Here is a 27,405-nt window from a genome sequence, read left to right on the forward strand (position 1 = left end):
ATGCAAGAGCCGGAACTGTCTGAGATGCTTTTAACACTGAAGAAGAAAATGCTTGGGGAATCTGGCCTGACAATTCTGCTCTATTTATTATAGTCTAATTCCTCAAGTCCCAGTGAATAGAAATCAAAGTTTATTCAAAACAACCTGTGTACAGAAATCTGTTGAATAAAACATTGGATGAAAACAGTTTGATCTCCTCTGCCTGCTAAATGCTGCTGCTCTGTGCCTGTTCAGTATCTCTTCTTTACAGAGAGATTGTGTGTCATGCTGTGTCATTGTACACCGGTTTCTCTTTAAAAGCAATGGTTTGTCACCAATTTAGTATGAGATCGTGCAGGTTCTTCGTTGGTGCTATGGCTATTAAAGTATGTCATTGCTTTGAACCATGTAGAAATTACACCCCGTAATCCCTTGGCATTTATTTCTTAGGCTCAGCAGAGGTCATAGAGAAAGAGCTAAAAAAATATATTAAGTTTTTCTTTGTTTGTCCAAGTCTTTTTTTTTTTCCCCTCAGCTACAAATCTTCCTGGCTCATCTGTTACGCTTTCCCTACCCTCGTCTGATCTTTGATGAGTCACTGCAGATGTTAACTCTAGTATATTGTAGACTGAGTGCTCATTAGTGACTCAAATCCAGTGTTTTCACCATCCGTGGAAGAAAGTGGAGAAGGTGCAAGATGCAATTAAACTAGGATGTCTCTAAATCAGCAATAAAGTGTCCAACGCCCCCAGTTTTGGCTTTGAGAATTTGCATATGGACAATCTTTGATTAAAGTAAACAAACAGCCTGAAATTGAGTTGAGAGACTGCCCCTTGTACACAGAGATACCTCCAAAGGGTTGTTCACCCCACTTACTTTAGGTTTGGATGACTCGCCTTTGGAAATGCTCATCCATCTCCATTGATGGACTGTAGAGGGAGCTTGGACATCTAGATTTATAGGTGGCTAATGTTAGGGGAGATGATACCCACCATGCTCTGATTGCAGGGGGCTGTATTTCACCTGCCTTGTTGTACTACAGGAAGCAGGAGTTGCCTCTGGGAAGAGTTAAAAGAAAGAAACATTACCCACATGAGGGCCATTGAGTCAGCAACACTCATCATTCATGGAGACTCTTGAATCCTTAATAACCAATGGACCATGTCATGCCATGTCTTAGCGACCAGTCCCCATCGGGACTTGTTCTACGTGGCTGCTAGGACTTGCATCCCATGCTGGTTCTGGACAGAGCACCAAAGGCAAATCGGAACCACTTACTAAGATAATGTAAAGTAGAAAGGTCTTCAGAAGATCAAGTACTATTTTTCTTCTGAAATGTAAAAGCAAARGGTTTTTTTCCTTCAAACATTGATGTAAATACTTGATTTTTGCTCCAGCTGTCATGAACTTTCTGCTGAATTCAGGAGAGGGACCACTAAAAAAGAGAAGGAAGCATCCTTCACCCTGTAATGTTCCAAACTGTTTCGTTTCAATTACGTATAAATGTAGACTTTTTTTTCTATTCCTGAAGTGAACCTAGCAACACAAGAAATCATGCGGAACTAAGCTAACAGAAGCCTATGCCATGTGTCTGTCTTATACACGTAAAATATTTGGAATCTATTTCTGCTCTTGACTCCATATGGGTAATGACTGTGCTTGTGCAGCCGGCTCCATGTATAGAGCTTAAAACATTCAAAAAATACAAGTATAGCATTTTTGCAAGAGTAGTATGTATCTGAGTGGAAAATAATTGTTCATTTTCTTGAATGGCTTAAGACTGGCTTACAGAGACTTACTAATTGGCTGCTGAAGCTGAGGGAAGAGTGCAGGCCAGGAGAATTATGTGGCTCCCAGGGAGGAAAACAAATCAGCACATTTTCTGGGAGATTCAGGAGATGACTAATCCCTCCCTRAACAAGCATATTTCATTAATTAATTAAAAGTTTTTTTAAAATACTGGGGGGGGTTTGGCTTTTCAACAGGTGAATGTTACTCGTGAGGACTCCCCCAGTGAAGATCCAGTCTTTCTCCGCACTTTAGGGAAAGGAGATTGGTTTGGAGAAAAGGCTCTTCAAGGGTAAGTGCTCCTTATGATGTAGCTCTTCTGTTGAGATATTTTTGCAAGGAGTTGTTCTGCCATCCTCAGGGAGCTTGTGCAGTTTGGAAATAGGTTAGAATTGCATTGCAAGCAGTTTTCCAGCTGTGTTCYGTTCATTGTCACTTTGTGCTGTGTGTTGCAATGAGGTTGGACCTTAATGGGGAAATAAGATTTGGTTTACAATTGCATGGCCAAATACAGATCCCCCTTAGCCTGTTCACAGACATAATAAAATAGTTTATCTTTACCCTGTCTTCCCTGACCATGCACTTGAGGATCCAAAACATTTGACATTTTTCAACGTAGGTCTGTTTGACGTGGAGCAAGGACATAATCATGGTCTTCTAGATGAGGTAGACAGCAGCAAGCAGCGTGATGGTGATGATTTGGAGTTCTTTTGTTTTTTTGTGGTGTTGTATCTGTGTGGATTTAGGGGAGGGAGCAATTAAGAGTGAGTGATTCGTTCTGTACAATCACTTTGCTTAGATGACCTTGGTGAATGAAAAGAATAGAAACTGTAAATCTATATTAATCAGATGATTGTTATAAAAGCACACTTTGTTTTCACAGGTGGATTAAGGAGTGGATTAAGAACAGGAATAGTATAGCATGTGCTTTAGGACATGCTTTAGGTACCCGTTAATCTTAAAAGACAACTACTTGGTCCCATTCTGGGTACTTCTCTCTGCATATGACCCATGGGGCATCTCCTTGGTGCTGTAATAATGCATTCAGAAGATCATACATCAGTCTTCTTCCAGAAAGAAGAAACCAAAATGTTTAGAGCCCAAATTTTGTCCTGCTTCTTCTGGCAGCCAGGAAGTCCAGCCCAGTCACTCAAGCACACACAGTCTTGAGTCTCACCTCTGAAAATCCAGTACTGTGGTTATTAAAATAAATATCATTGTTTTGGTTACTTTTTAATACAAAGGGAGAGGTGAGTTATGTTTTAATTTTTAATTTAATTTTAATTTACATTTTAATTTAATACATAAACTAGAATGACTTGCTTTTTTTGTCAAGAGCTGGGATTCTCACAGAAACTTGACCCTGAGAGCTGGTATGTTAAGAGAAGCACCAAATATCTTGAGACAGCCAGTCCAGTGCTGAGAGCAGGCAATAGTGTGCCAAACAAATCATTGTTTGAAGAAGATAAGGGAAATTAAAGGAATTTCATACCTTGCATCCCTGAAGAGTTCCAGTAATATGCAGAATTTCTCAGCATTTCAAAGGTAGTTCTTCTGGCTCAGACTGAAATTACTTAATTTACAACAAGTACTTAATCTGCATATGCTTAAATATGCCGCACACAACAGCTTTGCTCTTCTGCAATCGACCGTAATTGGTAGTGTATTCCCAGTTTACAAGGAAAGCCTTGTATTTTTTGATTTAACAGCAGCATATGTGAAGCACCATACATCCAGTTTCTCCTAAGTTCAGTTATTCCRTAGCTGGATTTTAATTTAATAGTGTGAGAACATGCTATTGTAAAGCATCTAGCAGCTCGATGAATTACTATCTTCTAGGACATCACTACTCAGCAATCRTGGTAAACGTTCAGGATGTTTCTACTATGTGCATAAAATACACATATGACTGAGAGTTTAAGAAAAACTCAAGGAAATTTTTCATCTCTTTTCCATCCTTGGATAATTTTTCAAAACGTTCCTGGGATTTGGTTAGTTTCATTAAATAATTCTAAAACATATCAAATGTGTTGAAATAAAAGTAAAGCTAAATTGAATACARTTTTGTAATTTCTTATGTGTAGGAGGCAGTAGCAACTCTTGAAACGTTTTTTCTGACAATGGAAAGYCACAGTTGCAGTTCTCCTTCTGCATATTGCTGCACAGCAGGAGTATGGATCCAAGTATCATGTATGCTCTCATGGAAACATTTAAACTGACGTGGAAATYCAGAGATAATATACATTATTCTCTTTCTCTCGCTTGCACCAGATGGCAGTCATTATTTTCCAGTGTCCCATTCCACACAGACAGGAACAAAACAAGTCCTGAAATTATCATCAGCTGCGTTATCTTACAGGAATACTTAAGGCTCCCAAGGATTACGTGCTTCCCTTACCTTCCCGTCTAATTGAACCGAAAATAGCAAATGTATAATTTCCAGTATAACAATATATAATTCAGAATGTATTCACAATCAGTTATTTTGCTGTGATCTGTTTTAATTGAAAAAAAAAAAGTTTATAAAACCATTTACTGCAATTATTTCTAGCAACAGGGAAAGGACAGAATTCATTTARCAGGCAAAGGAAAGCCAGGGAAAAAACTCAATGCCACTTGGTGGCTAACATGCATTTTTCTAAAAGCAGCTTGTAATTATGCATTCTGTTGTRCTTCGAGTGTTTTGAATGTAGTTACCACCAGAGGTAGCTAGTTCGATGTGACCRAGATGTATRTGGGTGAGGTTAAAAGAAAAAGGGRGGGRGGTCCTAAAACCAAGTTTTGTTTCTRAAGCACCAATTTGTTCATTTGTCTGTGTTATTTGTCTTTGAAAATAATGAAATGACTTTTTTTCCCCCACCCCCAGGCTTTAGAGTTTATCATCTTCAGTTGGGTTGATTTATAAATGCACGCAACCGTTCGTTTTGCTGTCGATAGGTCTTCTTGCGATWTCGCCAAGCCAAAGAGAAACGTGCTTTCACTTGACCTTGAGCAATAGTGGAGCACCACGGCAGCCRGTTGGAGGAGGGTTTTTTTGGGAGGGGGCAACAGGTTTTAATGATTTTAAGGCAGGCATATTGAAAAAACGGTGAGGATGTGGCAAGCCTTCCCACCTCCGTGTCTGCATTCGCCAAGGGTTGGCTGTCASGGGAGACCTGCTGGTTGCTACCTTCATGGACAGCTCTCGGCTGGGATAGATAGCCCTGGTTTAAGGGCATCCTCTGCTTTCTTTCTCATTTGTCAAGAGCAAAATGTGGGWTTTTTTAGGTGTGTCAACAGAGTGAGGAAGTGAGGCGCATCTTTGGGTCRTGCATTGGGTAGCAACCTAGATCTTGGGATTCCTGGGTCAGCCTTGGAGAGCAGCGTCCTGCTAATGCATAGGGCCTTGGTGTCCACCAGCTTGGGTATCCACGCTGCTCTGTGAATACTACATGTCCATACCATGTTGCAGTTTTCTTGGGCCGTTTCGTTGTCCTTCTCCATCTTGAAAAAGAGACAGCAAACTCTTYGAGGATGAACTTGTCTCTTGCTAAATGGGAATGCAGTGGGACTCTCGGATACTCTCTAGAGAAAGAGTATCACAAAATAAAAATAAGGACTGAGATCTCATCTTCATACATCAGTCAAGCTGACATTAGACTATTGGCAATACYATTGATCTGTTTAAAAAATGTTGTTTTCTCTTGCTGTGGCCAGGAYTATGAATCCACTTCCAGAAAAAATCATTTTTATTAAATGGGTATAAATGCAATAGGAGGTACTGAGGTCCCAGTAATATATTCCTGGTCTTAGCCTTGCTGTAWTTCTAATGTCATTTCAGTGTAATTGCGATGTTGGTACTTCTCGGTTGGTAACCTTTCCGCCGCTTCATTTCCCAGATAAGATCCTAAGAATTTGTTTTCTTCAAAAACATGAATGTCAAAGCCTGGAAACCTATTTATGCCACCCATCTTTTTGCCCTGCTATCTTACTTATTGCCCTTTCTATCTTTCTTATTTCTTACCTGCTGCTTTTCTGKTTTTCCAGAAATTCTTGCCCTTAAGTGCCCGCGTTCCTGAACTACGTGCCTCATTGGCGGCCTCCAGTAACAACTTTTGAAGGACTACAAGGATTTATGTAGTCTGCTTGCTACATGAGGCTGGATCTTAATGCTTAGAAAGTAGCTAATTTGGATAATATTTGGACACTTTGCATGCTGCCTTGTTTGAATACCCTTCTTTTTTTTTCTGCTTCTCCTTCTTTTTTCCCCRCTTCTCCTTCTTTTTTTCCACTCCTCCTTTTTTTTTTCCTCCTTTTTTCCTTTTCCATTTCCCACTCAGTGCACTGCACACCTCACAGTGTACTTAGCTATCCTGGAAAGAAAAGTGCAGGCTGGAGTGCCTCTTTTGCTGTCTTATTCTTTATCTTTTTATCTTTTTTTTTCCTTTTTCTTTTTTTCCTTTTTCCTTTTTCTTTTTTTTCTTTTTCTTTTTCTTCTTTTTTTGTAAAACAGGCAGCCGTTCAGACTAACCACTCGCTCAAAGCAGGCTGTTTTTCATGCTCCCTTGCTGTCAAATGTTTCCTCTTTTTCCCCTCCATTTGACACGCATGCATTTCTGCTSATTAAAAGTCACCTGTTGGGACATACATAACGCGTTTTAATTTACTAAATGCACTGTCATCTCTCTCAGTCCTCGCTATGCCCGAGCTGTTGTGTGCAGCAAAGCCATTTGGATGTCCTTGGCTGAACTTAGCATTGAATATCAGTGTAAGSTTTCACCTTAGTTGGACAACTTGTTCACGATCCTGTGCCTTCCACTAAAATCTTAGCAACTGCTGACCCATTAACTTGACTGTCCTGAATTTTCTCTGCAAGGAAGAAAGGGATGGAGGCTTAGAAATGTTTTTTGCCCCAGGAAATTTCCTGGCAGCAAGAATGAGGCGGTGGCACGAGCAAACAGGAGCCTTAACTCGGGCGGTGTTGTTTGACGAGATGGCTTGGTTTCTAGTTTGCAAAGAGAAAGTGCTAACGTTTCTGGGTTTTCCCGTGGCACGTGCTGTACTACGCTCTGATTGCTTCCACGCATCTGAACTGTCCTGCTGTCTGAGTSTCAGCTTTTGAGTGTTTACAGCTAAAACATTTTCCTTCACTAAATTATGGATTTAAGCTACTGGAGCTTGGCTGCCTGCGTAAAAGGCATCTGTGTGTTTTAGTCACAGCAGAACGTGAGAATGACCCATCATCTCCTGGGGATACTCGCAGGTGCAAATAAATATTACAAGAAGAAACTGTGATTCTGGCTCATGAACAGAGCAGTCGCTATGTTTTATAGCTATCTACCAGAAACGGTCTTAAGGCAATGTCTGCAGGTTTTTAGGAGCCTCCTTTGGCAAAACCAAACCCTGTGGTTCTCCACGGGGCTTGGAAGGACCTGACTGCTCACGTGGTATCCGCTCCTCTTCTTCCCAGTTGCTAACTGGCATTGAAGGGCAGCCCCAGCTACAAGTCCATCAGTCGCTCACAGTGGGATTTTCCCCCTTGGGAGCAATGAGCGCATTTGTGAAACAGCTGCYGAACCCCTGAGTGACTGTGTGGGTCTGGGAAAAAGGCAAAATTATGATGTAGAAAAAAAAAGGCAAAAGGATCTGTGATTGAAAAGGGAAAGCATCTCGCTAAAGGTGGTGGTGGGAAGAGATTCACAATTCCCATTCACTTTTCCATTCCCAAGACATTTAGAAAAGGCAAGAAGCCATAGGGTGTGGGATCAGCTCAGAAAAATGCAGTTTTCCAGCCAGGAGCTCTCTTAGGATGAAGTTCCCCGCTGTGCTCGGCATTGCKTGGAATGAGGGAAGAAAAAGGTCTCATCCCCAAGGGCTTAGAAGCAAAGCAGTACTTTGAGTGGTGATACTCAAGCAAATGAAAGTAAAGACAAGAGGATTTTCACTTATCACCCAGATTGCCTATGTCTGCCTCTAGAGAGGCAGGAAGTTATTTGGTCCATTATGTCAGCTTTTTTCCATTTATTATAAATGTTAGGCAGTCTTCAGACATATTTCAACCGTTACGGTCTCATTTCCTCTTGTACTCTTCTGCTAGCTAGGTAGGTAAGTGCACGTATCATATCATGAGAGGCTTGGAAAATGAGACTATGGAATGCCAGTTGATGCTTCTTGATAACGTTGCAAATTGGGGGTGTCAAAACACTCCAATAACAGCTGCAAAACTCTGGGAGAGGAGTACCGTTTCATGCAGGACAGCATGTAACTGTTTAACCCGAGACGTAAGGAGCGTCGCAGGCTTTCAAAGGGTTTCAAAAAGCTCTTGGCAAGCTCAGGGAACAAAACAAAAAACAAACAAACAAACAAAAAAAAACACTTAAAAAAACTTTGGGCCATTAGAGCTCTAAAMCACAGCTAGAAGCAAGGAGGCAAGGTGACACCTAGAAGATGTCACCATGTGCTTCCCCATGGGGTAACCTTTCTTCTTCCAGGCTTCTGGCCGCAGGTAGCATCAGGAGAACTGGCTACGGGGACCTTTGCTGTGGTTGATCTTAAAAGYGTGTACCATGTTATTAATTAAGTACTACCAAAAGAGCAGCTATTTCCGCTGTGAGTGGAGCCAGGTCTTTCCAGATTGACTTCTGGTGTTGCTGTACCCCAGTCTCAAAGTCCTCAAATAGTGAAATGCCCTTGCAGAGAGAAAGTTATTTCATGTATTGATATCCAAGAAGCTGCTCCTGTTGCAAAGGGAATTATGAAACCTTCGGGGCCTTTGCGATTTGTATCATTTTGTTATTGCAAATGAATAACGATTGCTCTTAGTTAAGGGACTCCTCCAAAGCCTTTTAAAATGAACTGCAAGGTTCACAGTGGTTTTTGTTAGGCAATTACAGAAAATGTAGATCTGCATCTGGAAAAAATAAGATCCTAGAAAAAATAAGTTTGTTTCCTTTAAATCCATCTTGACTTGAGCAAACATTATACAGAGAAATGAAGGGGGGGGGAGGAGATAGAGGGACAGAGCAAGATGTATTGCTTTTAAAGCATCCTTCCATCCATCTAGCCCAGCATCCTCCCTTTTACACCAGCTGGTGACAAAAACCCCAGTAAGAGGGGGAGGAGGAGTAAGACTGGGAATATTCTCCCAGTGCTTAGTGGTCTGGGGCTGAAGAGCACCCTGAACCAGAGCTGGTGGCTATGTATTTTATCACCCCTGACATYTTTTTGGTTCACTTTTCAAGTTCATGCAAACATTTTTATCATCCACAACCTTCTGTGACAATTAGTTCCACAGATTAACTGTGCAGGATGTGAAGAAATGCCTTTTGTTTGCTTTGGCCGAGCCATCTGCTCCTTTCCTGAGATGTCTCCTCGTTCTTGATTGTGCATTGGCTGTTTGATTTGCAGATAACTCAAGAGCCTGTTGTCCGAGGCTACAGATGTGGCAACAAGCCAACTCGTGTACGGATTTTACAAGCTAAATAGTGATTTTTTGCTTTATGATGTTTACGGTTTGTGGCATCCTAAGGAGTTTAGTAAGACCTCTTTGACTTGGCCTCACTTTTTCTTTAGCACAAGGTAGTCTTTTTAGATAAAAAAAATATTCTGRAGCTAGAGACATTGGACTGCACCATCATTCTGCATTGCTGAGAAGCAGTTATTCATAGGCTGGTGGTGCAGAAAGCTAATACCATCACAGTCGAACCCCGTCACTTAACTTCCTTATTGCCACCTGAAAGCCAGAAAGGCTTTCCAGATGTGGGCCACCTAGGAAGGTATGTAAGATGTGCTCCTTCAAGCCTGCATATACTAAGGGCTTCTTCAGGACACGAATGACACAGAAAGCAGAGCAGCTGGGTGAGTTAGGAGAGTGGGGGTAGCACATAAGATTTTTGGTGCCCTGTTCTGACAACCTTGCTTTTYGGTTTGGAGGCAATTTTTGGTGGTGTGATATTCTCTAAACATGACCGACCCCGGATATTTTCTGCCAAGTGTTTCTTCCCAAAGGAAGTGAGCTTGGAAACAATTTTGGCTTGCCAATGTCTTCTCCCTGCTGCTTTAACAAAGACATTTTAAAGTATGCCATCCAAATTTCAAATATCCTATTTTGGTCCTGTATCACTTGCTGAAAATCTGTCTAGTGAACGTTGGTGGTTAGAGGGGTTAGAAGTGATACCCAGAAAGTCTCTCTGAGCATCTCTGTTTAGATGATCACTTAAAAAGCTCAAGCAGGGCTGGATTTAAGCAATGAGACCGTGAATCRGGGCTTTTTGACTGCTTAATTTCCCGTTGCCAAATACCTCGCTTCAGAATTTCTCGAGTTTTGGTGCTCCTGACTGGGAAATCAGCCATAGTCTTATTTTATAATAAAGCCATTTTTWWAAAAAAAAGGRAAAAAAAGTTGCAGTTGAATAGCAGTAAACATTGCATTTGGAAGGGAAAACAAATGATCATATACTTTAGTAAGATCAGTAAGCACCAGCACTGGAATCTTTTGTGTCTTATCGGTTGTCTGCCTTTGGTGCTGAATTTTGAGTAGCCGCTTTGCATTTCAGAAGCATGTTTACATAAAATCCATAATCATGAAAATACATCAGCTGCTGAAGAAAGAGTGGCAATCATATTAATAGAAGGTCTGTGCATAAAATCTGCTTKTTTGTATTGTCTGAGAGAAGAAAAAAAAAGAGAAAAGAGAACAAATAACCAATTTTTATTTACTCTATCAAACAGAAAACTTCTTTAGAAAAATGGCCATTAGGAGTAAATTCAAGATGCCTGGTTCACTGCTCTGCTTCTAACAAAAGTATATAAATGAAGTTGTTTCAATTTCTACAGTAGAGTCATGCTTGGAGCCAATGTCATGGCTCAAATGAAGTTAATAAATAATCAGGTTGTTTGGAGTCTTAAAGATCATAATCATCAGTAAGAACTCACATTATTAATAATTCTGGCTTTTTTACAGCTGACTCATACCCTGGGAACTAAAACTGTGTATTTGCTTTGCTTCAAGGATACAGTCCCACAGTCCCACTCAGAGCAGCTCCGACTGAATTTAAAATAAATATAACATTGGGTAACATGATTTTRCCAGATGGAGGAAAGCAGAATTACAAGGGCTTTCATTGCTGCGGACGTACTTGCTTACATTTATTGCAGTGAATGTCTCTGAATATTTTTCTCRTATCTGTCTTTCTCACACTGAAGTGTTATGTTGTTGCAGTTGCAACTCTCTAAAAATCATTTCTAAATTCAGTGAAAATTGGGGAGTTTCTGGGGGGGGGGGTTAGCAAGGAGGCATAGGAGCCCTGTGCYGTGATGCTGTGCCTAGTCACTGTGTCAGCGCTATAAAGCAGCATCGCAATGTAGACTATTTAACATCAGGAATCTAACATTCCTTATAGAAGCACACTGAAATAATTCCAGCTCTCAAAATGCAAAACTGAAGCTGTTAATGGCTTTGATTCTGAACGATGAGCAATTTAAATGCAAGATGTGGGCAGTTTAAATTAGCTGKTGAATTAAACACAATGAGTATTTAATCCATAATATAGTATAGCAATATTAGAACCCACCTTTGGAAGAACAAATTGGTACAAGTTTGTATTTAGCACATATATCTAATAATCTGTTATTTTCTTAGTCTTTCCCCTTTTATACTGAGTATCATGAGCAATCCTTAATCRCTTTTTGATGTAATTTATGTTGTTCAGGATATTCTGTGGGGAGAAAAAGGAATCTTTATTATAGACTTGCTGTTTTTAAGATTACTTTTGTGTAACTAGCCTGTAAGTACATGCAGTYCTTGAACAACCTAATTCCCTTTCTAAACTATCCTGTAGGTCAAGRTCACAACCCTAAAGTTTTTCGGCATCAGGCACTGGCTAGAGATTATCTCCTAAATACAGTGAATGTGGAATCCAGTTAACTCTGGTTTTACTTTATGAGTATAAAAAAGGAAACAACAGTATAGCAGTAAATAAATTTTAACTTAATAGACATTAGATGGATTATTGCAACACTAAGAAGTAGCCTGTGTCCATTCAAATCTATGATGACTTCACATCCCACCGCTTTTTGCCTAGGGGGTTGGTGACCTATAGGTCTTTCTGTGGTTTCCAGAGAGCAAAACCCTTCTAAGGGATGATTCATGCTGTGCTGAAACGGATCCTCAGTCATCCCCCTCGAGATGCCAGGCCATCTCTGTAACACACAGGCAGCTGGCCCGGACCCGATGCCCAACTTCTAGTAGGCTAATGGAGGTCAACTGTCTCTGAGGCATTGACTTGATGTCCCACAGGACCAAAGAAAAGCCTCTAAGTGGCTGCTACCAGTGGAAAGCKTGGCGATGAGTATCTATTTTCCAGATTTTATGTGACATCTGTCCAAATATTAAGTAACATAGTTAACAGCCGTGGGCACGCTTAAAATTAGGCATGAAATATTTATCAGACGGGAGCTGGCGAAGCGGTGTGTGAAAGCTTATTTTGTTCTAGTTCATTAGGAGCTTTGCTATATTGAGAGGCCGTTTTAAGATCACCCTTTTCAAGTAATGCTCATTTAAACTGATAATAAAAGATCAGAACAGGAATGCCCCCTTCAACAGCCCTTAGTTTAAGAATGGGTTTGGACCTGGAATACTTAGTTGGAGTTTTTTGTTTGCTCGCTTGCTTATTTGGTTTCAGGAATGTGCTTGGCAATGGGCTATAATCTTGCTCTGCGGCAGAGTTAGAGAGATTTAATGTAATTTGTACCCAAACGTGTCAGAGCTGYGTTTGCAAGGTGCAGAGCAGAGAACCTGATATCCAGGCTCGTGCAAAGCCGCAACGTGCTGCGCCAACGATGGCCCGCGTGGAGGAGCGTTTTTGCAAATGGTGGGCCAAAAGATCGAACCGAGAGCCTTGGCTTGAGGGGTCGTCCCTTTGTCAGCCAAAAAAAGAGTCAAGTTTGGGGCCATGTGCCTTTTGTCAGCATTGATTGCACATTTTTGCTGAGAGGCGGGAGACCTGAGTTTGCCCCGGCGCTTCTCATGCAAACTTTAATGAAGCAAACCGAGATAGCTGTTGCCTCCTGCTGTTTAGCTGTATTTATTTTCGGCTGCGTCGTCTGCCCCGTGGCCCTGCCGATATCCCAGGGGCTGCAGAAGCCGTTTATTTTTCCTCACRTCGTTGCCCACCAGGCACCGCGGAGGCGGCAGGCGGTCCCGGATGCCCGAGGCGYGGGAAGCTGCTGCGAGCAAACGGGAGAGCCGGGTAACTCTGCAAATGCATGCGTGAGCCCAGGCTCTGCGAGAGCCGAGGGGCAAAAGGAAATATTTAAGGGTTAAAAAAGCTTTGCACATTGCATAGTAATACTAGAGAATAATGTTCATCAAGGAATGCAAAAAAAAATGCTTTTTTCACTGTTGCTTTTGTTCGCTGAGGAAGCGACACCTTTTTCTCGAATGCCTTGGGCATTAGCGGTTTGTTCATTTTATGTCCTAGAGATGTTTTCTGCTGAAGAGCAAGCATCGCGCTGTTCACCACGTGGCAGGATGATAGGTAARCAGCCGAAAACTGCTGCCAAAAACCCAGCGTGTGGTTATGCAGGTGCTGTGTCCTGCAGAGAAAAATAAAATAAAATAAGAAATCAGAGCATTTGGAGCAGTCTAGCTAATAAACCCCCCCAAAAAAAGAAATCATTTCCAGGTAGGCATATGATGGTATYTGACTGGATTAACTCTCCCAGTTTGTCACTGGGAAAAATGTGTATGTTGTCTTCAAAGAAGCTTTGAACAGGTAGTAGCATCTCGATAACTAGTGTGATGATGATAAGTAGTGTAGTAATAACCCTGTATTTATTTCACCTACCTTTTTGGTTTAAAGGCCAACTTTTGGCTTTTCGGTTGGCTTTCGGATTGCAACCATACAGGCTTGGATGTCCCGCAAACTCATGATTTCMAATGAATATAATACCCACTGGACCCGAACTTGTCACCTGTGTTGGCAATGCTGTAATCTCTGCAAAAAAAAAGCCGGGAGGTGAGAGGTAGTGCCCACCCTTCGCAGAAAGGGTTTCAAAGCCAGAGGAGAAGCACCTCTGCGTTGCGTGCTGGTCCAAGACCATTAGACCAGCTCTCTTAAGGATTACTCTTTCCATTTTTCATGCCCTGCCTTCCCACGGCATGAATTATTCCTCTTTCTTGATGCTTGTCAGTCTATCAGACTCCTACTTACAAATTTGTTCTTGTCTTTAGCATTACTTTTTAAATCCTAGGCGAGATCGTTCCTCCCTTTAGCATCTTTGCAGCAGGGCTGCTCATGCCAGTGATGTAAAATCAAACCCTAAAGGCTCCACTTTCAGTTACGGCCTCTGAACATGAAATAAGTTGCATCAACTGTTAATGCAAACGATACAGTTAATCTTCTAAGTACTCGATGCCTTCAAGTAAATACACGTTGCTCCTGCGTGTGCCTGACACCCGTTTGACAGCAGCAGGGCTCTAAAATGCAAGCTGGAACCGGTGTAACTACCGAGACCTTGGAGGCTGCCTGGAAATATCATCCATGGTGTTTGAACATTTAAAAATAAATAGATTGTATTATCGCTAAACAAAGTCAAGTTTTATTTTAAGCAGTCACGAAACCCGAGCGTAGCTTTCCAAACGTGTTGCCACGCTCTTGTTACAACATCAGAACCTCGTCTGCAAATGTTACTACATTTATGTTCGGCTAACGTAATAAATGCTTAAAACCAGGCTTTTCTTTTTTATTAGGAGAATGTGTTATTTTGCTCTGATGTTGATGCAAATGCCCAGCTGAGGTGTCTGTTTACTTAACGCGAAAGATTCGGGTTGTTAAACGCAGCATTATTGAGGAGYGCTTCTTATCTCTATGTGCTTAATGACCTACTCAGGTTTTACTAGGATAAATCRTATTATCAGCAGCCCTTAGAAAAATTCACTTGGCATTTCCATTTTTTAAGCTGAACTTACATTTGTTTTATTTACCAAGGAGCAGCCTAGGACCACGCAGACGGTGTGGAACAGGTTAACCAGCCCGTCCCGGGAATGGAAGCTGCGCTGCCAAGTTCAGCTCTAACCTTCATAGCCGAAATAGCGCAAAAACCTGCTAACAGGATTAAAGGAAGGTTCATTACACCCCACAGCGCCCCGGTAGACAGCGTTTTTTTAGCAGTTATCTRTATTTCTGAGAGGCATCTACGCAGATTAGGAAAAAAAAAATCTCCTCTGCAATGAAGGCTGCGTAATGCATGTTTTAATGAGGTGTGAAGAAGAGGATACAAAAAGCTGAAAATTATAGGAGAGCTGCAAAAGCGATTGCCGCTCCTTGTTGATATTCAGAGCAGCTCAGGTACAGATGAACTCGAAATCGCAGCCTGTCTTTAGCTAGTTGTGCTGTTTCCGTTGAAATGAATATTGAGGGACTATCAATTTATTTATTGATATTGATATTGATATTGGTATTTATCTGATGGCTTTTAAGGAGGAAAGGTTTAAGGGGGAGAGTGGGCACTTTTGTGAGATTCAACTTTTATGCAGTATTTTAGAGAAGTATTGATGTGGTATTAATGCTTATCACAGGGTTACTTCTGTGCCAGGTATTTTAGAAGTGGAAGCTGCCCAAATTAAATGGGCCTTTATTATTATTATTATTATTATTATTATTATTATTATTATTAAACAATATTGAGACTCGCTGGTGGATGAGGAAGCCTTAGACAGTTTTCTTCAGTACTTCAGGCTGCCTGACTTGATGAAGGTGAAAGAAGACACCTGCCTCAGCGTTGGGATTAATCCTTTATTTCTAGCTCTTTACATGATAGACTAGCCCATGCCGCCTCTCCTGCCGCTGAATTGTCTGCCCTTTCTAAGCCTAGACGTCAGGTTGGCTCCGCTATTAGGTGTTTGGCTGGTTGAGAGCTGGGGATGTCCCAGGGCTGTCAGCACATCTCAGCTCGCATGGCGAGCTTGAATGAAACAAAAAAAAAAAAACAAAAAGCAAAAAAAAGGAAAGAAAAGAAAACTTCTTCTCCTGGGGGAAAAAGAAAATAACGGRTTGATCGGTCGCATCGTCTGTTGTTTTGCATTTAGGACTGCTTTGGAATAAGAACTCAAAATGCTTCATTGGATGAGATTGCCAGGAAAATTTGCTTTCGTAAGGACTGAAGTGGGGAGAAGGACAAGGCCGGCTTGACTTGGCCAAAGCTCTTCTCCGCTAGGTGCAGGCAAGCGTTGAGGCTTCCTGCGAAGGGAGGAGGCCAGGGTGCAGCGGGGAGGTGCTCAGCCCTGGGTGCTGCAGCAGCGCTGGGAGTCGTTCGTTCTTGCCCCAGAAAGGCTGCTCATCCTTATCTCAAATCCATTTGCTCCTGAGCTGCCAAGCCGCTCTGGCAGAAATCCTGTGGCCAGGCTGATTTCCTTTAATTATGATTATTGTCTTCCGAGTTCTGCCATTTCTTTAACTAAATAACACAGTCCCAGCTGTCTTTTCATTCCCTGACAGGCATTCGTCAAGCTTGCTACCCCGTTTTCCATCCAATATCTCGCTGTTTTTCTCCTAAAAKAAAAATGACAAGCCATAATTCTCCTGACTTGCTCTCCCCTGTCCCACCGACAGCACTGCCCTCCTCCGTGCCTGATCTTCTCTTCTAACCTGCCAAGTCATCTTTGTGGTCCCTCTCTTATCCCATCTCTGATCTGTGTCTTGTGTTGTCCTTTCCTTAYGTTTCTTGCTCTCTCTCAGATCTTATCCCTGTTTCAGAGATAAGCCTCCGTCCCCAGCTACTTCCTTTCTTCTGGTCACTGATAGCTTTGGTATATTGAAAACTGTTGGGATTTCYTCTCTTCCAGTGTTACAGAATCATCAAATCATAATTTAGGTCAGAAGGGATTTCCAGATATCATCTAGTCCAAGCCCTGGCTCGAAAGAGGTCTAATTATATCAGGTTGCTCATGGCCATGTCAAAATGCATGTCCGTGCATAATTTTAAATGCTTGGATTTTTTTCTTCCTTTTSCTTTCCTCTCCTCAGCTACTACGCTGGGAACTCCAATGTAAGTCTTCTAGTAAGCCACTCTAAGGATTCATAATCAAAACACAGGACCAGCAACTGATTTTTCTCCTTTTTGAGCTGTCATTTAAATTCAGAGTTGTCAACATTTATCTTCTCTTTGCATCTATGACTTTCTTCTTATTATATGCCGTGGAGAATCCGTATCTGTTCTCCAGCTTTCTGTGCAGGAATTMACAGTGGTTGTTTCCTAGTTCTCATCTTTTTCTTTCTTTGCTGTAACTTCAGTTAATCATCTCTGTGCTGATGCCTTATAGCTCATTTGTGGATTCATCTCCCTTACAAACAGGAATCTCAGCTGTTTCTTTGATACTTTGTGTAGACATCTTGTATAGACTTTCTGCTGGTGTGACTACAATAAAACACGTACTCTTCCGCACTAGTTTTTTTTTCTGCACAGTGGTACCGGTCTGCCTGTTCCCCATGTCGCTAGGTGGATTTCATCTTCATTTTCTTCCAAACCCCACCTCCAAGCTATGTCTAACCCTGCAAGTTTTCTCTGTAGAAGTTCCCTGGAGTTTTCCCTTTGTTTTTTGTTATTCCAAAACTGTTCCAAAGATATTGCACCTACTTGTTCAGAGCACTCCCGCAATTATTGTTGTCTTACATCCATGGTTTGACTAGGCTACTCTTTTCTTTGGATATGAACTCCTCTCATGCAAACTCCTTGCCTCMAATGCAAACTCTTCATCTTTATTTTCATGGCCTGTCCCCACCTGCCTGTCATCTCTCACATGATGACTTTTTTTTGTAGTCACTAATGATGCCAGCCTTCAGTGCCTGTTTATTATACACTCCAAAAAAAGTATCTTTGTGCTACTTTCTGGTACCCCCAAGCTTGGGAGGAGTTCCTTATAATCATCCACAAAGCTGGCCAAGCTTGAGTCCTCCATGGAGCTCCCCTTTACCACAGTCTTTGTGAAATTATTTCCTAGYGATAGAGTCCCAGTGCCGGGCTGAAACTGTCTTTTGTCACTCTGAACAGTTGTACGGCATTTTCTTCTGTTCCTCTGCAGCTGTCTAATTTCTCTTGACGTAGAACTGATGAGCAGCAGACCTCTGCAGAGGTTTGCCCAGCCCCTAGCACTCCAGTGTCACRAGTCTCGACCGCAGCTTTAGGGCTCCGATCAAGTGCTGATCAYGAAATCACCAGGAAAGCCTGGAAGTGCAGTGGAGTCTTGCACAGTGAAAGAGTGTTTTGCRTGCCCGGCTGTGACATGATTAGGATGCCTCTTGAGCACCATTCTGAGGTGCTCTCTTCTCTATGAGAAGTACTATCAGACATAATAAATTGTTACTGCCATAATTAGGAAATACACACGCCTTCACCCTTAGAACCTCTAGAAAGTGCTCATTTGATTGCAGTAACGAACTTCTCATGTTCATTCCCTCAGATATATGCCTGTTACTGAGGTCTCTGTAGGCTTTAGCTTTTTTGAAGTATAAATTGGTTGTGACCAGTTTRAAGATGTTAATGATGCTCTCAGGAGTTGTGCTGCCAGTGGAACGTCAATCATCAAAAGTACAGCGATCTAATGGGGGAATATTGAGCTGCATCCACTGGACTCAGTGCAGCTGTTTTCAGTGGTTTGAGAGTGTTTACATTAAAAAAAAAGGAAAATACTTGTAAGATGAGCAGGTTTCTAAGCTGAAGGACTAGGACGCATTTGCTGTATGCAAAGGTTCACAGAGGAATATGAAGACAAGTTTGCTATTGCCACTTGAGATTAAAAGATCACTGCAAAAAGTAGTGACACAAAAACTGGTTATAAAGTTAGAATAAAGCTGTTTGTTGAAGCACAGTGGATAGCTATGGAAGGACATGAGTATCTTCTGCGTGATACCTCTTCACTGTATGGGCCAAGTAGAAATGCATCCATTTTCGATGTATYCTGACCACGGCAGCCAGCTGCAAAGCTTTAAGATGCCCAATATCCAGAGTAATATCCAGAGTACACTTCTTGTCCCCATGCTGCCTCTCTCCTGCTCAGACGGGATGCTAAGGCTGTGACTCGCCTTCATTTCACTTTATCCTTAGATTTATTCAGACTGAAACAAATGTTACGTGTTCATATATCAGAACTTCTCTAATGAAGCGATTTCATTGCAACAGCTAAAGGGGTTGGCAGAGTTTTAAATTCCTGTAATTTTTATATTACTATCAAATTCATTTTTCCCCAGCCTCTGGGCTTTGTAAAATGAAATTCTTGATTCCCAAGGTCTAAAGTTATAAAATGCACATCTTTAAGGCACACGCTAAATTCCATTATTTCCTCAATCGTATTATAATTAAGTGAAAAAATGTTTTCAGTTATGGAATGGAAAAGAAGTTGGAACATTTTAGAGTATTTTTTACCATGGTCTTACAAAGATGATAATGGCTATTACAGCRGCTTAATCATCCTAGCAGGTTAATCACCCTAGGTGCTATTTTGTTTTCCTGCTCCATACTGTAATTTTAGATACAAGATGCTTGTGAACTTCACAAAGAAGTTTTCTTGAATTATGTAATAGTTGTGAACTTCACAAAGACGTTTTCTTGAATTATGTAATAGTGTAAGTATTCTATTTTTCTTCTTTCAAAGAGAGACCACAAAGTAGTGAAAAGAACAGAAACTTGGCAAGAGGAGCTAAGCATTGGATAAGGAGAGGGATGACGGTTTCACTGGCTTGACTTCTGAATGTGAGATTTAAATCCATTTTATATTTTTCTAATATTTTCTTTTAAAAGTATTACCTGCGGTGACATCCAAAAGAAGAAGTTGTTCAAATTTCTTCCAGGTTAAGYCATCCATCCTGTTAGGTAACTTTGGCACGTGAGGGTTCAGTTGAAGTAGCTCTGACTGACAGATCAGTCATGATCATCTTATGATAATCTAGGTAAAAACCTACGAAATACAGAGATACACTCATTTTTCATTCTTACATCTGTGCTCTAACCCCTAAATGACTTTTGCACCAGGCTGGGATAGAGATGTTGCCAAATAAGTAGTTGAGCTTCTTTTGATCTTGGATAGAAAGTAGTCTTCCTTTTTYTCTTCTTTTTCACTTGATTTTTCAGCACTCTTTGATACTGTTGTCATGCAGTTTTTGTAATACCTCATCTTCCTGCAGAAGGAAAAGAAGAATACTAAACTATAGCTATTCATTGCTTTTATTCATGTAGGAGGTGCAAAGACACCTGCTTTTCAAAGCGACGCTTCCTTTTGCAAGAGTAATACTTGCACAATGCTTCAATCTGTGCAAGAGACTGCTCCATGAGTGGATGTCATGATCGCTCCTCTGGCACTCCACGCCAATAGCTGTCCCAAAGGACCACTGTCTTAAAAATATATGTCCATTACATGAAAGACGCAAGCAGCTAGGAGTAGGCTGGGTCACATCTGACACAGAAAAGGTGCGAATTAAGTCAGGGAGAGGGAAACAYTGAAAGTTCCTTGCCAAGGCATTGATTTCCTAGGTTGAAGGCTCCTTCATGTCAAGCTAGTCTGAGGCATGTAGCCTCAGACTAGACCCAGCTCCTCTGTACACTTAATTGCAGAAGTGGCCAGATGTGTCTTCTATTCTCTACACGAAAAGGACAGTTATTAGGCAGCTGCAAATAAAAAGGTAAAACTTGATGGAAATATATGGAAGTTGAAAGGAGTGTATGCACCAGTGCAGTAAGAGCCTAAAACTACTTTGCAGAAAGTTTGCACCAGCTTTTATGCAGAAGTTGTGGAGTAAATCGTTGTTGCATCATCTGGAGTCTGCTAATAACTGGGTTGCAGCGCTTTTCACCTGCTGCATCTGATGGCAAAGGCTTCTCAATGATTTTAATATCTTGACCTTGGACATTTTGCAATTTCCTCCAGGAATAACAAGACTACAAAAAGCGATGGAATGAATTTTGCACTCAATATTATTCTGCTCTGAAGCCAGTATCTTCTATTACCATAGGTTAATGTAGTACTTCTAAAGTAAAGATGATTATAGTTGTGATTTCCTCTCCTATCTCGCATATGAAATCCTCATCTGAAATGCTTCTAGTGCTCAGCCTTCAAGATTTGTCTGAGTATAACTGCTTTAAGGAAAACTGAGAGGATGGCATAAAAAGCCTGTAACTCAATCACTTGTCCCCTTTTCCTCCACATTTTAATACTATTACGCATGCGACCTACCACAATTTTTAGAAGTTCTTAGAGTGAAAGTATGTTTTAGTCCGTAGAGTAACTGTTGGTGACAAAAAAGTGTATTTAGTGTTACATGGTTCTTAAAAATTAGCTGAATTTATTGGAGCAAGGGGGAATCTCATGTGGGAAATGTTGGCTGGAGATAGAAAAGTCGCAGAAGCGCTGGCTAGAAGGGAATTCTGAAGGTCTCTGCTCCAGCCTCCTGCTTAAAGTGGGGCTATCACAAACGCTAGAGCAGTCTTGGAGCATCCGAGGAAGGAGAGTCAATCATCTCTTGACCTGTTGCGCTGCTTTACAACCCTCTGAATGAGAAAGTTTTTCCTGAGTTTTTCATAATCTGAATTTCCTAAACCACAATTTATAGCTGCTTATTTTGCCCCGTGCTTTATCATCTGCTRCTGCAAAGAGTTTGACTCCATTTTCTCATCTTTTTGAATTGAATTACTTTTATTTGTTTGTATTACAGCTTTCCATTTCCTTGTTTGTAATCTTAAAACAGACAACTTACAAATATATTTCTGATAGAAGTGCACTTAAATAAAAACCTAATTGATTACAAATGTTTTTCATCATATCAAGCAGCTAGGACATAATCATCCCATGAATACTKTGTTAAAAGACCTTTGTACAAGGGCATTTTTATACTGTTTCTAACTATATGATCATATTATTTCTTAGGAAGTACTTATATCGTGTAATATCCTCTTCCAATGTCTGATTCTCTGTATGCAATGGAGAAGATATAAAGGTATTTTTTTGTGAGTAAGAGAGACTTCCTTTCATGAGCTGCTATTCTTTTTAAAYGGACATATTAAGCTTTATGTCTATATTCCAATAATGAAAAATGTTACCAGTTTCAGGTCAGCACCTTCAATAGTTTGTTTTATATCTCTTACCGTAAGAAATAATTTTGAAGGTGTATGAGAACATGGGATTATTGCAGAGCRACATGTGCAGCACTACTCTCGGAAAAGAGATAGTGTGCTTACTGCATGCTGACTAAATTATGTTTATATAATATACGAGGTATAATGGATTAGTGTATCCTGGAAATAAAAAGTCCTCCCCRACAAAAATCCAGTATGACTTTTTAWACCCTGTTAAAATGAGGAGCCCCGTTAAYGGCTGAGTGAAGGGGAACRTGTTTCGAAAGAAGTTGGGCAATGAGGCTGCTAACATTTAAAAAAATGTATTGGCGGTGCAACTTTTGATTTTAGGGTTTTTTGTTTTTGTTTTTGTGTTTTTTGTTTTTTTTTTTACCTGAAGCAAAACGCTGGAGAAAACACCAACACATGTAATTTAAACCAAACARTATGGTATTTAACAGGCGTTATTGTGGATAGGGAACAATTTTTTCCCACTGCAGAGATTCTGAATTAAAGATAGTGGAATGGGAATTATTTTCGTTGTCCAAAAGCTTAATTTAGTACAGAAACACAGCTGACGACAATTTTATTGCCTATATTTGCAAAGTAAAATGACTCCGACATTTCTAATTCTTTGTGCTCTAATGCCGTATTTTCCAAACTTAGCCCGTTTCCTTTGCTTTTCTAACTAGAGAGAATATTTGAATGCATGTGATTAAGGGCCCCCTCGTTTCTTTAAAAAAAAAAAAAAAAAAAAAAAAGGCACACAAGGGGAAAGCAGTCATGTTGATTTGAAAAATGTTGCTTGGACCAAAAAAAGGAGCTACCATGTTGAGGGAATTAGTCAACATATGTGCCAGCAACCACAGGGGACTCAGCATGGATTTGTGTCCTTAAGCCACTGTGCCAACAGAGCGAGACTTTACAGTCCCCAAAGTCATTTAGTATGTTCAAAGTCAGCACGAAACCTTTACATTTCAGATTTAGCTAGAATAGTAATAATTAAAAAAAAAAGAAAAACGGATTTCTCAGAGGTTTCTTTCATGAGCACCAGAACTAAATTAGTCATTTGAGCCGTTAAAAACGGCATAAAATGATGGTGTTTATTAATCTCAGTGGGCATAGCTCACTGGTGTAATTTGGATATTTTGTGTGTTTCAGTGTAAATATTTTCAAACGGGGTGAAAGGGAAGGTAAATGCAGTAAAGAACACRTAGGAATGCATTACATCAAAACCATTTACAACTCATCGTTCTTGGTACAGGGAAAGTTTTATAGGTAGCCTTTCCTTCTACCCTATTTGAAAATACTCTCAAAGTGTTTTTTTCCCCTGCATCCAGTATACAGACTTATGTATTTCATGATGGTCATTGGCATATATTTAATCTCGTTCCCTCCTTATTTACATGGGATATATCAGGTTTCTGTGTACACTGGGTCCTGGGAGCAGGACCATGATCTCATCCAATACTCTGACCACAAAACCACAGTGAACTGCCCACTTGGTAGGAAGCATGTTGTTAGTGCATGTGTTAAAAATAAACATGTTACGTTTGATGCTGAACTTGATAATGCTTTGCTAAAATTATTTCCTAGCAGCATTGCGGAACTGGGCTGGTTACTGCCCTCACTGCGTGTTAACGTTCCTTTCTGACTTAATTTGTGGGGTTTTATGGCATTTTTACGACAYTGTCTGCAGTAGATCAGGACAATTTTGTTATCCTTTCACCACCTCTCAGTTTTCCTTGTCTTTGGTCCTCTAGGCCCTGGTGGGTTTCAAACCTTCAGGCTGACTTTGTCCAATTTTGGCAGCAAAGCAAGTAAGGTATAAGTGGGTTCCCACACCCGTTCCGAGAACAAAATGCACAAATCCGTTGGAAACCGGGTTTCATTACTTAGGGGTGAATCACGAAATAACATGTTTTCTTCCCCGGGTCCAGAAGAACGTGGAGAGACCATCAGTGGTGCTTACAGTGTTGAGCTGTAGGGACRTTACGTGGTTCGCCTGTAGGTTGCTATCCCAGGTAACTTTCCCGTCTTCTGATAATAAAGAACGGGAGTAGCAGCTGTTGCATTGCTTTTCCAATTTTCTTTTGAAAAATTACAAGCTGTTTTGTGCATATCTTTCTTCGTGTCGCAGCCAGAGCAAGAACGCACGAGAACTTTGTCTCTTTTCTGCTTCGGTGGCTCCTGTCTTTGTAAGTGTTACGTCTGTTCTCATGGAAGTTTTGCCTGAATAAGAGTCAGGCGCATAATTAATTCTTGTAGCTTTATTCAGATAAAATGTATACTAGTTTTCCTAGAGCTAAATAGCTTGAAAACCAAGAAAAATTAAGCAGAAACCTCATGTTCTTAATCTGATTTTTTAATTCTGCACGAGTTAATCAGAGGAGCACCTGTTTTCTTTAGCTAGACTTTGATCTCAGGTTTTATTCATGCTATTTAACTGAATGAAACTCTGCTTATTAATATATTTTGAAAACTAATTGATTTACTAATAATAGGACTTTGCTTCCTCCGAAGTCTTTGCTCCTTTAACAAGGTTAAAATATCAGTGTATCCCTAAGAGAAGTAATTACATGAGAGAGGGATTTTTTTTTTAATATATTCCTTGTTTGCATCTGATCTCTAGTGGCTTATTAGATAATATGCTAAAGCTTTTCGTGAAGAAAATGGGTCAAACATCATATTCGTACGGCCCAGTACGCCAAATTCTATTGCTGCTGTTCTGCAAATTACTTTTTAAAAAAGTAATGTCTGCAAAATTTGGTGGGTTGCCACTTCTTACCTCCTTTGCACAGTGCTTTCAAAAGAGCCTTGTATTGTTATCAATTAAAAAAAGAAAGTTAAAAGGAATAAAGAGGAATAATAATACACACACGCATTTGTGTGCATGTATAGGCWCAGACAGTCTGTTTCATACATATAAAACAACTTACACTGTTCCAAACATATTGAAATTTGACGCCTACGCTGTTCAGTTGCAACACTGGTTGCTGGTGTGAAGGCTATTTATTCTGAGTAAATCTGTATGCARATAAACGGTTTCCTATTAAAAAGGGGGAAGTTTCTTTCTCATTTGGCTTTGTCTAGCTCTATATTGTCAGATCAAGGACAGCTGATGTGATACCTTGAGCAAAATAGGACTGCAAGGCAGTTGTTTGTAGAACTCTTCTGATTTGCACAAAATTTAAATTAGTTGTCCTTGCATATGATAATTAACATTTAGTATACCTTAAAACACTCTTGTCGGCCACTTGTTGCTGGTATTCCAGTGTAAGGTGTGTGGTAGCATCCTGATGCATTTTAAAGATGGCTTTTTTGAGAAAAAAAAATCGGTGCCTTTATACTTTTAATCGGTCACTGTATATGTCTGGTGAATATGGATTACATAAGAAAAATTGGTATGTCCCAACAAGGCGTTTAGATCTTGGAGTGGGACCTGCTTGCACAGGAATGTTGGAGAGAGCCGAGGTTGCAGCCCTGTGTCCTGCCTGCTTTGCACTGGGAGAAATCCCAAGACGGATTCCCAAGACATTCAGCATCTGAGACATATGGGAAGAAGTTGGTTGTTTTTTTTTTTTTCCCCCTACTGTGGCTCCATGCCGATGAGGGAAGACCAGCAAAAGGTGGGAAGTGGAAGTAAAACCGGGTGAAGATTCAGCAAGGGCTTAAAAAGCTGGCTGCTTCCCAGTGAAAAAAAAAGGAATTCATAAAAATTTTTTCCTGACACTTCTGTCACTATTTTACCCAGAAATGATTGATATATAATTAGCTCCAGAAGGAATTTGTTTCCATTTGCTTAGAGGACTTTCACTGTTAGCTGTCACGGTCAACAAATAGCACATGGTCTTTGGAGCTGGGACAAGAATTAATGATAGAGGAGGAGGCAACAGCACTTGTTCCAATAAAGAAAAGCCTGAAATGATGCTGTTAGTAAGAAATGCAAAAGCCTGCAGCAGTACAAATCTCCCTTTTAAAACCTATTAAAACGAGCAATTCTGGGAYGAAAATAAAAAAGATTTTAAGTGAGTAGGTTTTTCTTCTTTAGGCCCTCAAGGTAGCAAAACGTACACATTAATATTAATGAAATCCTGGCGTAGATAACAGGCAGCGTTAGCACTTACTGTAGAAGCTAGCCTGGAAATAGTCCGTTTTCTGGCCGCAGGATCTATTCTGAGTTGAGCTAGGTTGCTCTGTGCGGGTGAGAGGACAGATGTGCAGATGGCTTGCATCCTTGTCACAGGAGCCGCTGCGACGAAGAACCCGTTGGCTGCATCAGTCTATGGCATCGGAGTCCTGTAACCATCGTGCGAGGTATTCAGAGTTAAATATGGGTGCAAGGAAGTCATAAATCCCTGGCCCCACCACAGACTCRTGCAACCTCTACGCTGATGGAGGAAGTCTTGATGATATTTATAAACCGAAACAGTGGAGAAAAACCTTTAAGGCAGTAGATGGGCATGCAATTACCCTATGATGATGGATGAATGTGAGTATTTTAGTGCCTTCAAGAACATGGGCACCCATTTCTTGCTGCTCCATGGCTCTGTACATTGCAGGAGAAAGGAGAAAGCGTGGAGAGGGAATGAACTGATCATGCTGGAACTGCTGTCATTGAAGACCTACTGCCTCCTTGAAAAACCATCTGTTAAAAAAAAAAGGATTGAATTGCCCTAATTTCCTCCAGAAAACTGTTGTTGTGAATAGACCGGAGCTCAAAGGAAGGAAATGAAGTTTTGCTGTGTACCTTCTTGTGGTCTTCTAAAAGGATTTTAAGACAGTTAGGATCATTCCGTTGGATTTCCTGCAGAAGACATGCTGTAGGCACTCAGCCATTTACTTCTCCTAATGATCTGTGCTTTATTTATCCCTCAGGTAGAGTTAGCGAGGCCRTAGTCATTGGCGTGCACTGAGGGATTCCTGGTAGGGCGGCAGCAAATCCAACCATGACGAGATCTGTGCAATTACAACATTTTCAGCTAGATAACGTTCCATGCGCAACTTAGTAGTGAGGGATAAAGAAGATGCTTATCTCTCTTTATCCTTCATCCATAAAAGGCTGTTTACCAGAATGACTTCAGCTGAGTATCTGTCTGATATCTGTAATGTCTCTCTTAAATGCCTTCTCTTAGCTGTTCTGCCTTTTTCATTGGATTTCCCTTCCCAGCCAGATGGATTCCCCAAGGGACAGCAGAAGAATAGTTTGTGTGAGAGTTTGTCTGCCTTTTCTCTAGYAAAAAGCAGAGCAGAGGCAGCTGCAGATAACAGGCTACAAGCACCTCACTTCCAAGCATTTTTATATACTCCTGATGCTGCCAATAATTTCCTTTTCTCCAAGACTGTAAAAAAGAAATTACTGAAATTAATAGAGAGAGGAAACATCTTTTTTTTCAAAATGCTTCATCCTGTCTGCATGCACTTGAGTATCAGTATCTATGTTTTGTACCTTCAAGCGTTAACCCCTAGGTGAACGTCTGATGGGTTATATCACTTCTCTGTAGGTTTATAGATAGACATCGAAGTTCATCTCCTGCGTTCCCGGGTGCAGTGCTG

General features: G+C 40.8%; 1 protein-coding gene across 1 annotated transcript in view; it reads left to right on the top strand.

Annotated features, from left to right (window-relative positions):
* The window catches only part of PRKG1 (protein kinase cGMP-dependent 1), a 377,911-nt gene that overhangs the window by 261,053 nt on the left and 89,453 nt on the right, over positions 1-27,405 (top strand). Inside the window, exon 6 of the mRNA XM_085306160.1 lies at positions 1,965-2,059. Within this exon, the coding sequence (XP_085162286.1) occupies positions 1,965-2,059 (95 nt within the window). The remainder of the gene's footprint in view (positions 1-1,964; positions 2,060-27,405) is intronic.

The sequence above is a fragment of the Rhea americana genome, unplaced genomic scaffold (genome assembly GCF_003343005.1).
Source record: "Rhea americana isolate MKP2758 unplaced genomic scaffold, rheAme1 scaffold_233, whole genome shotgun sequence".
NCBI lineage: Eukaryota > Metazoa > Chordata > Aves > Rheiformes > Rheidae > Rhea > Rhea americana.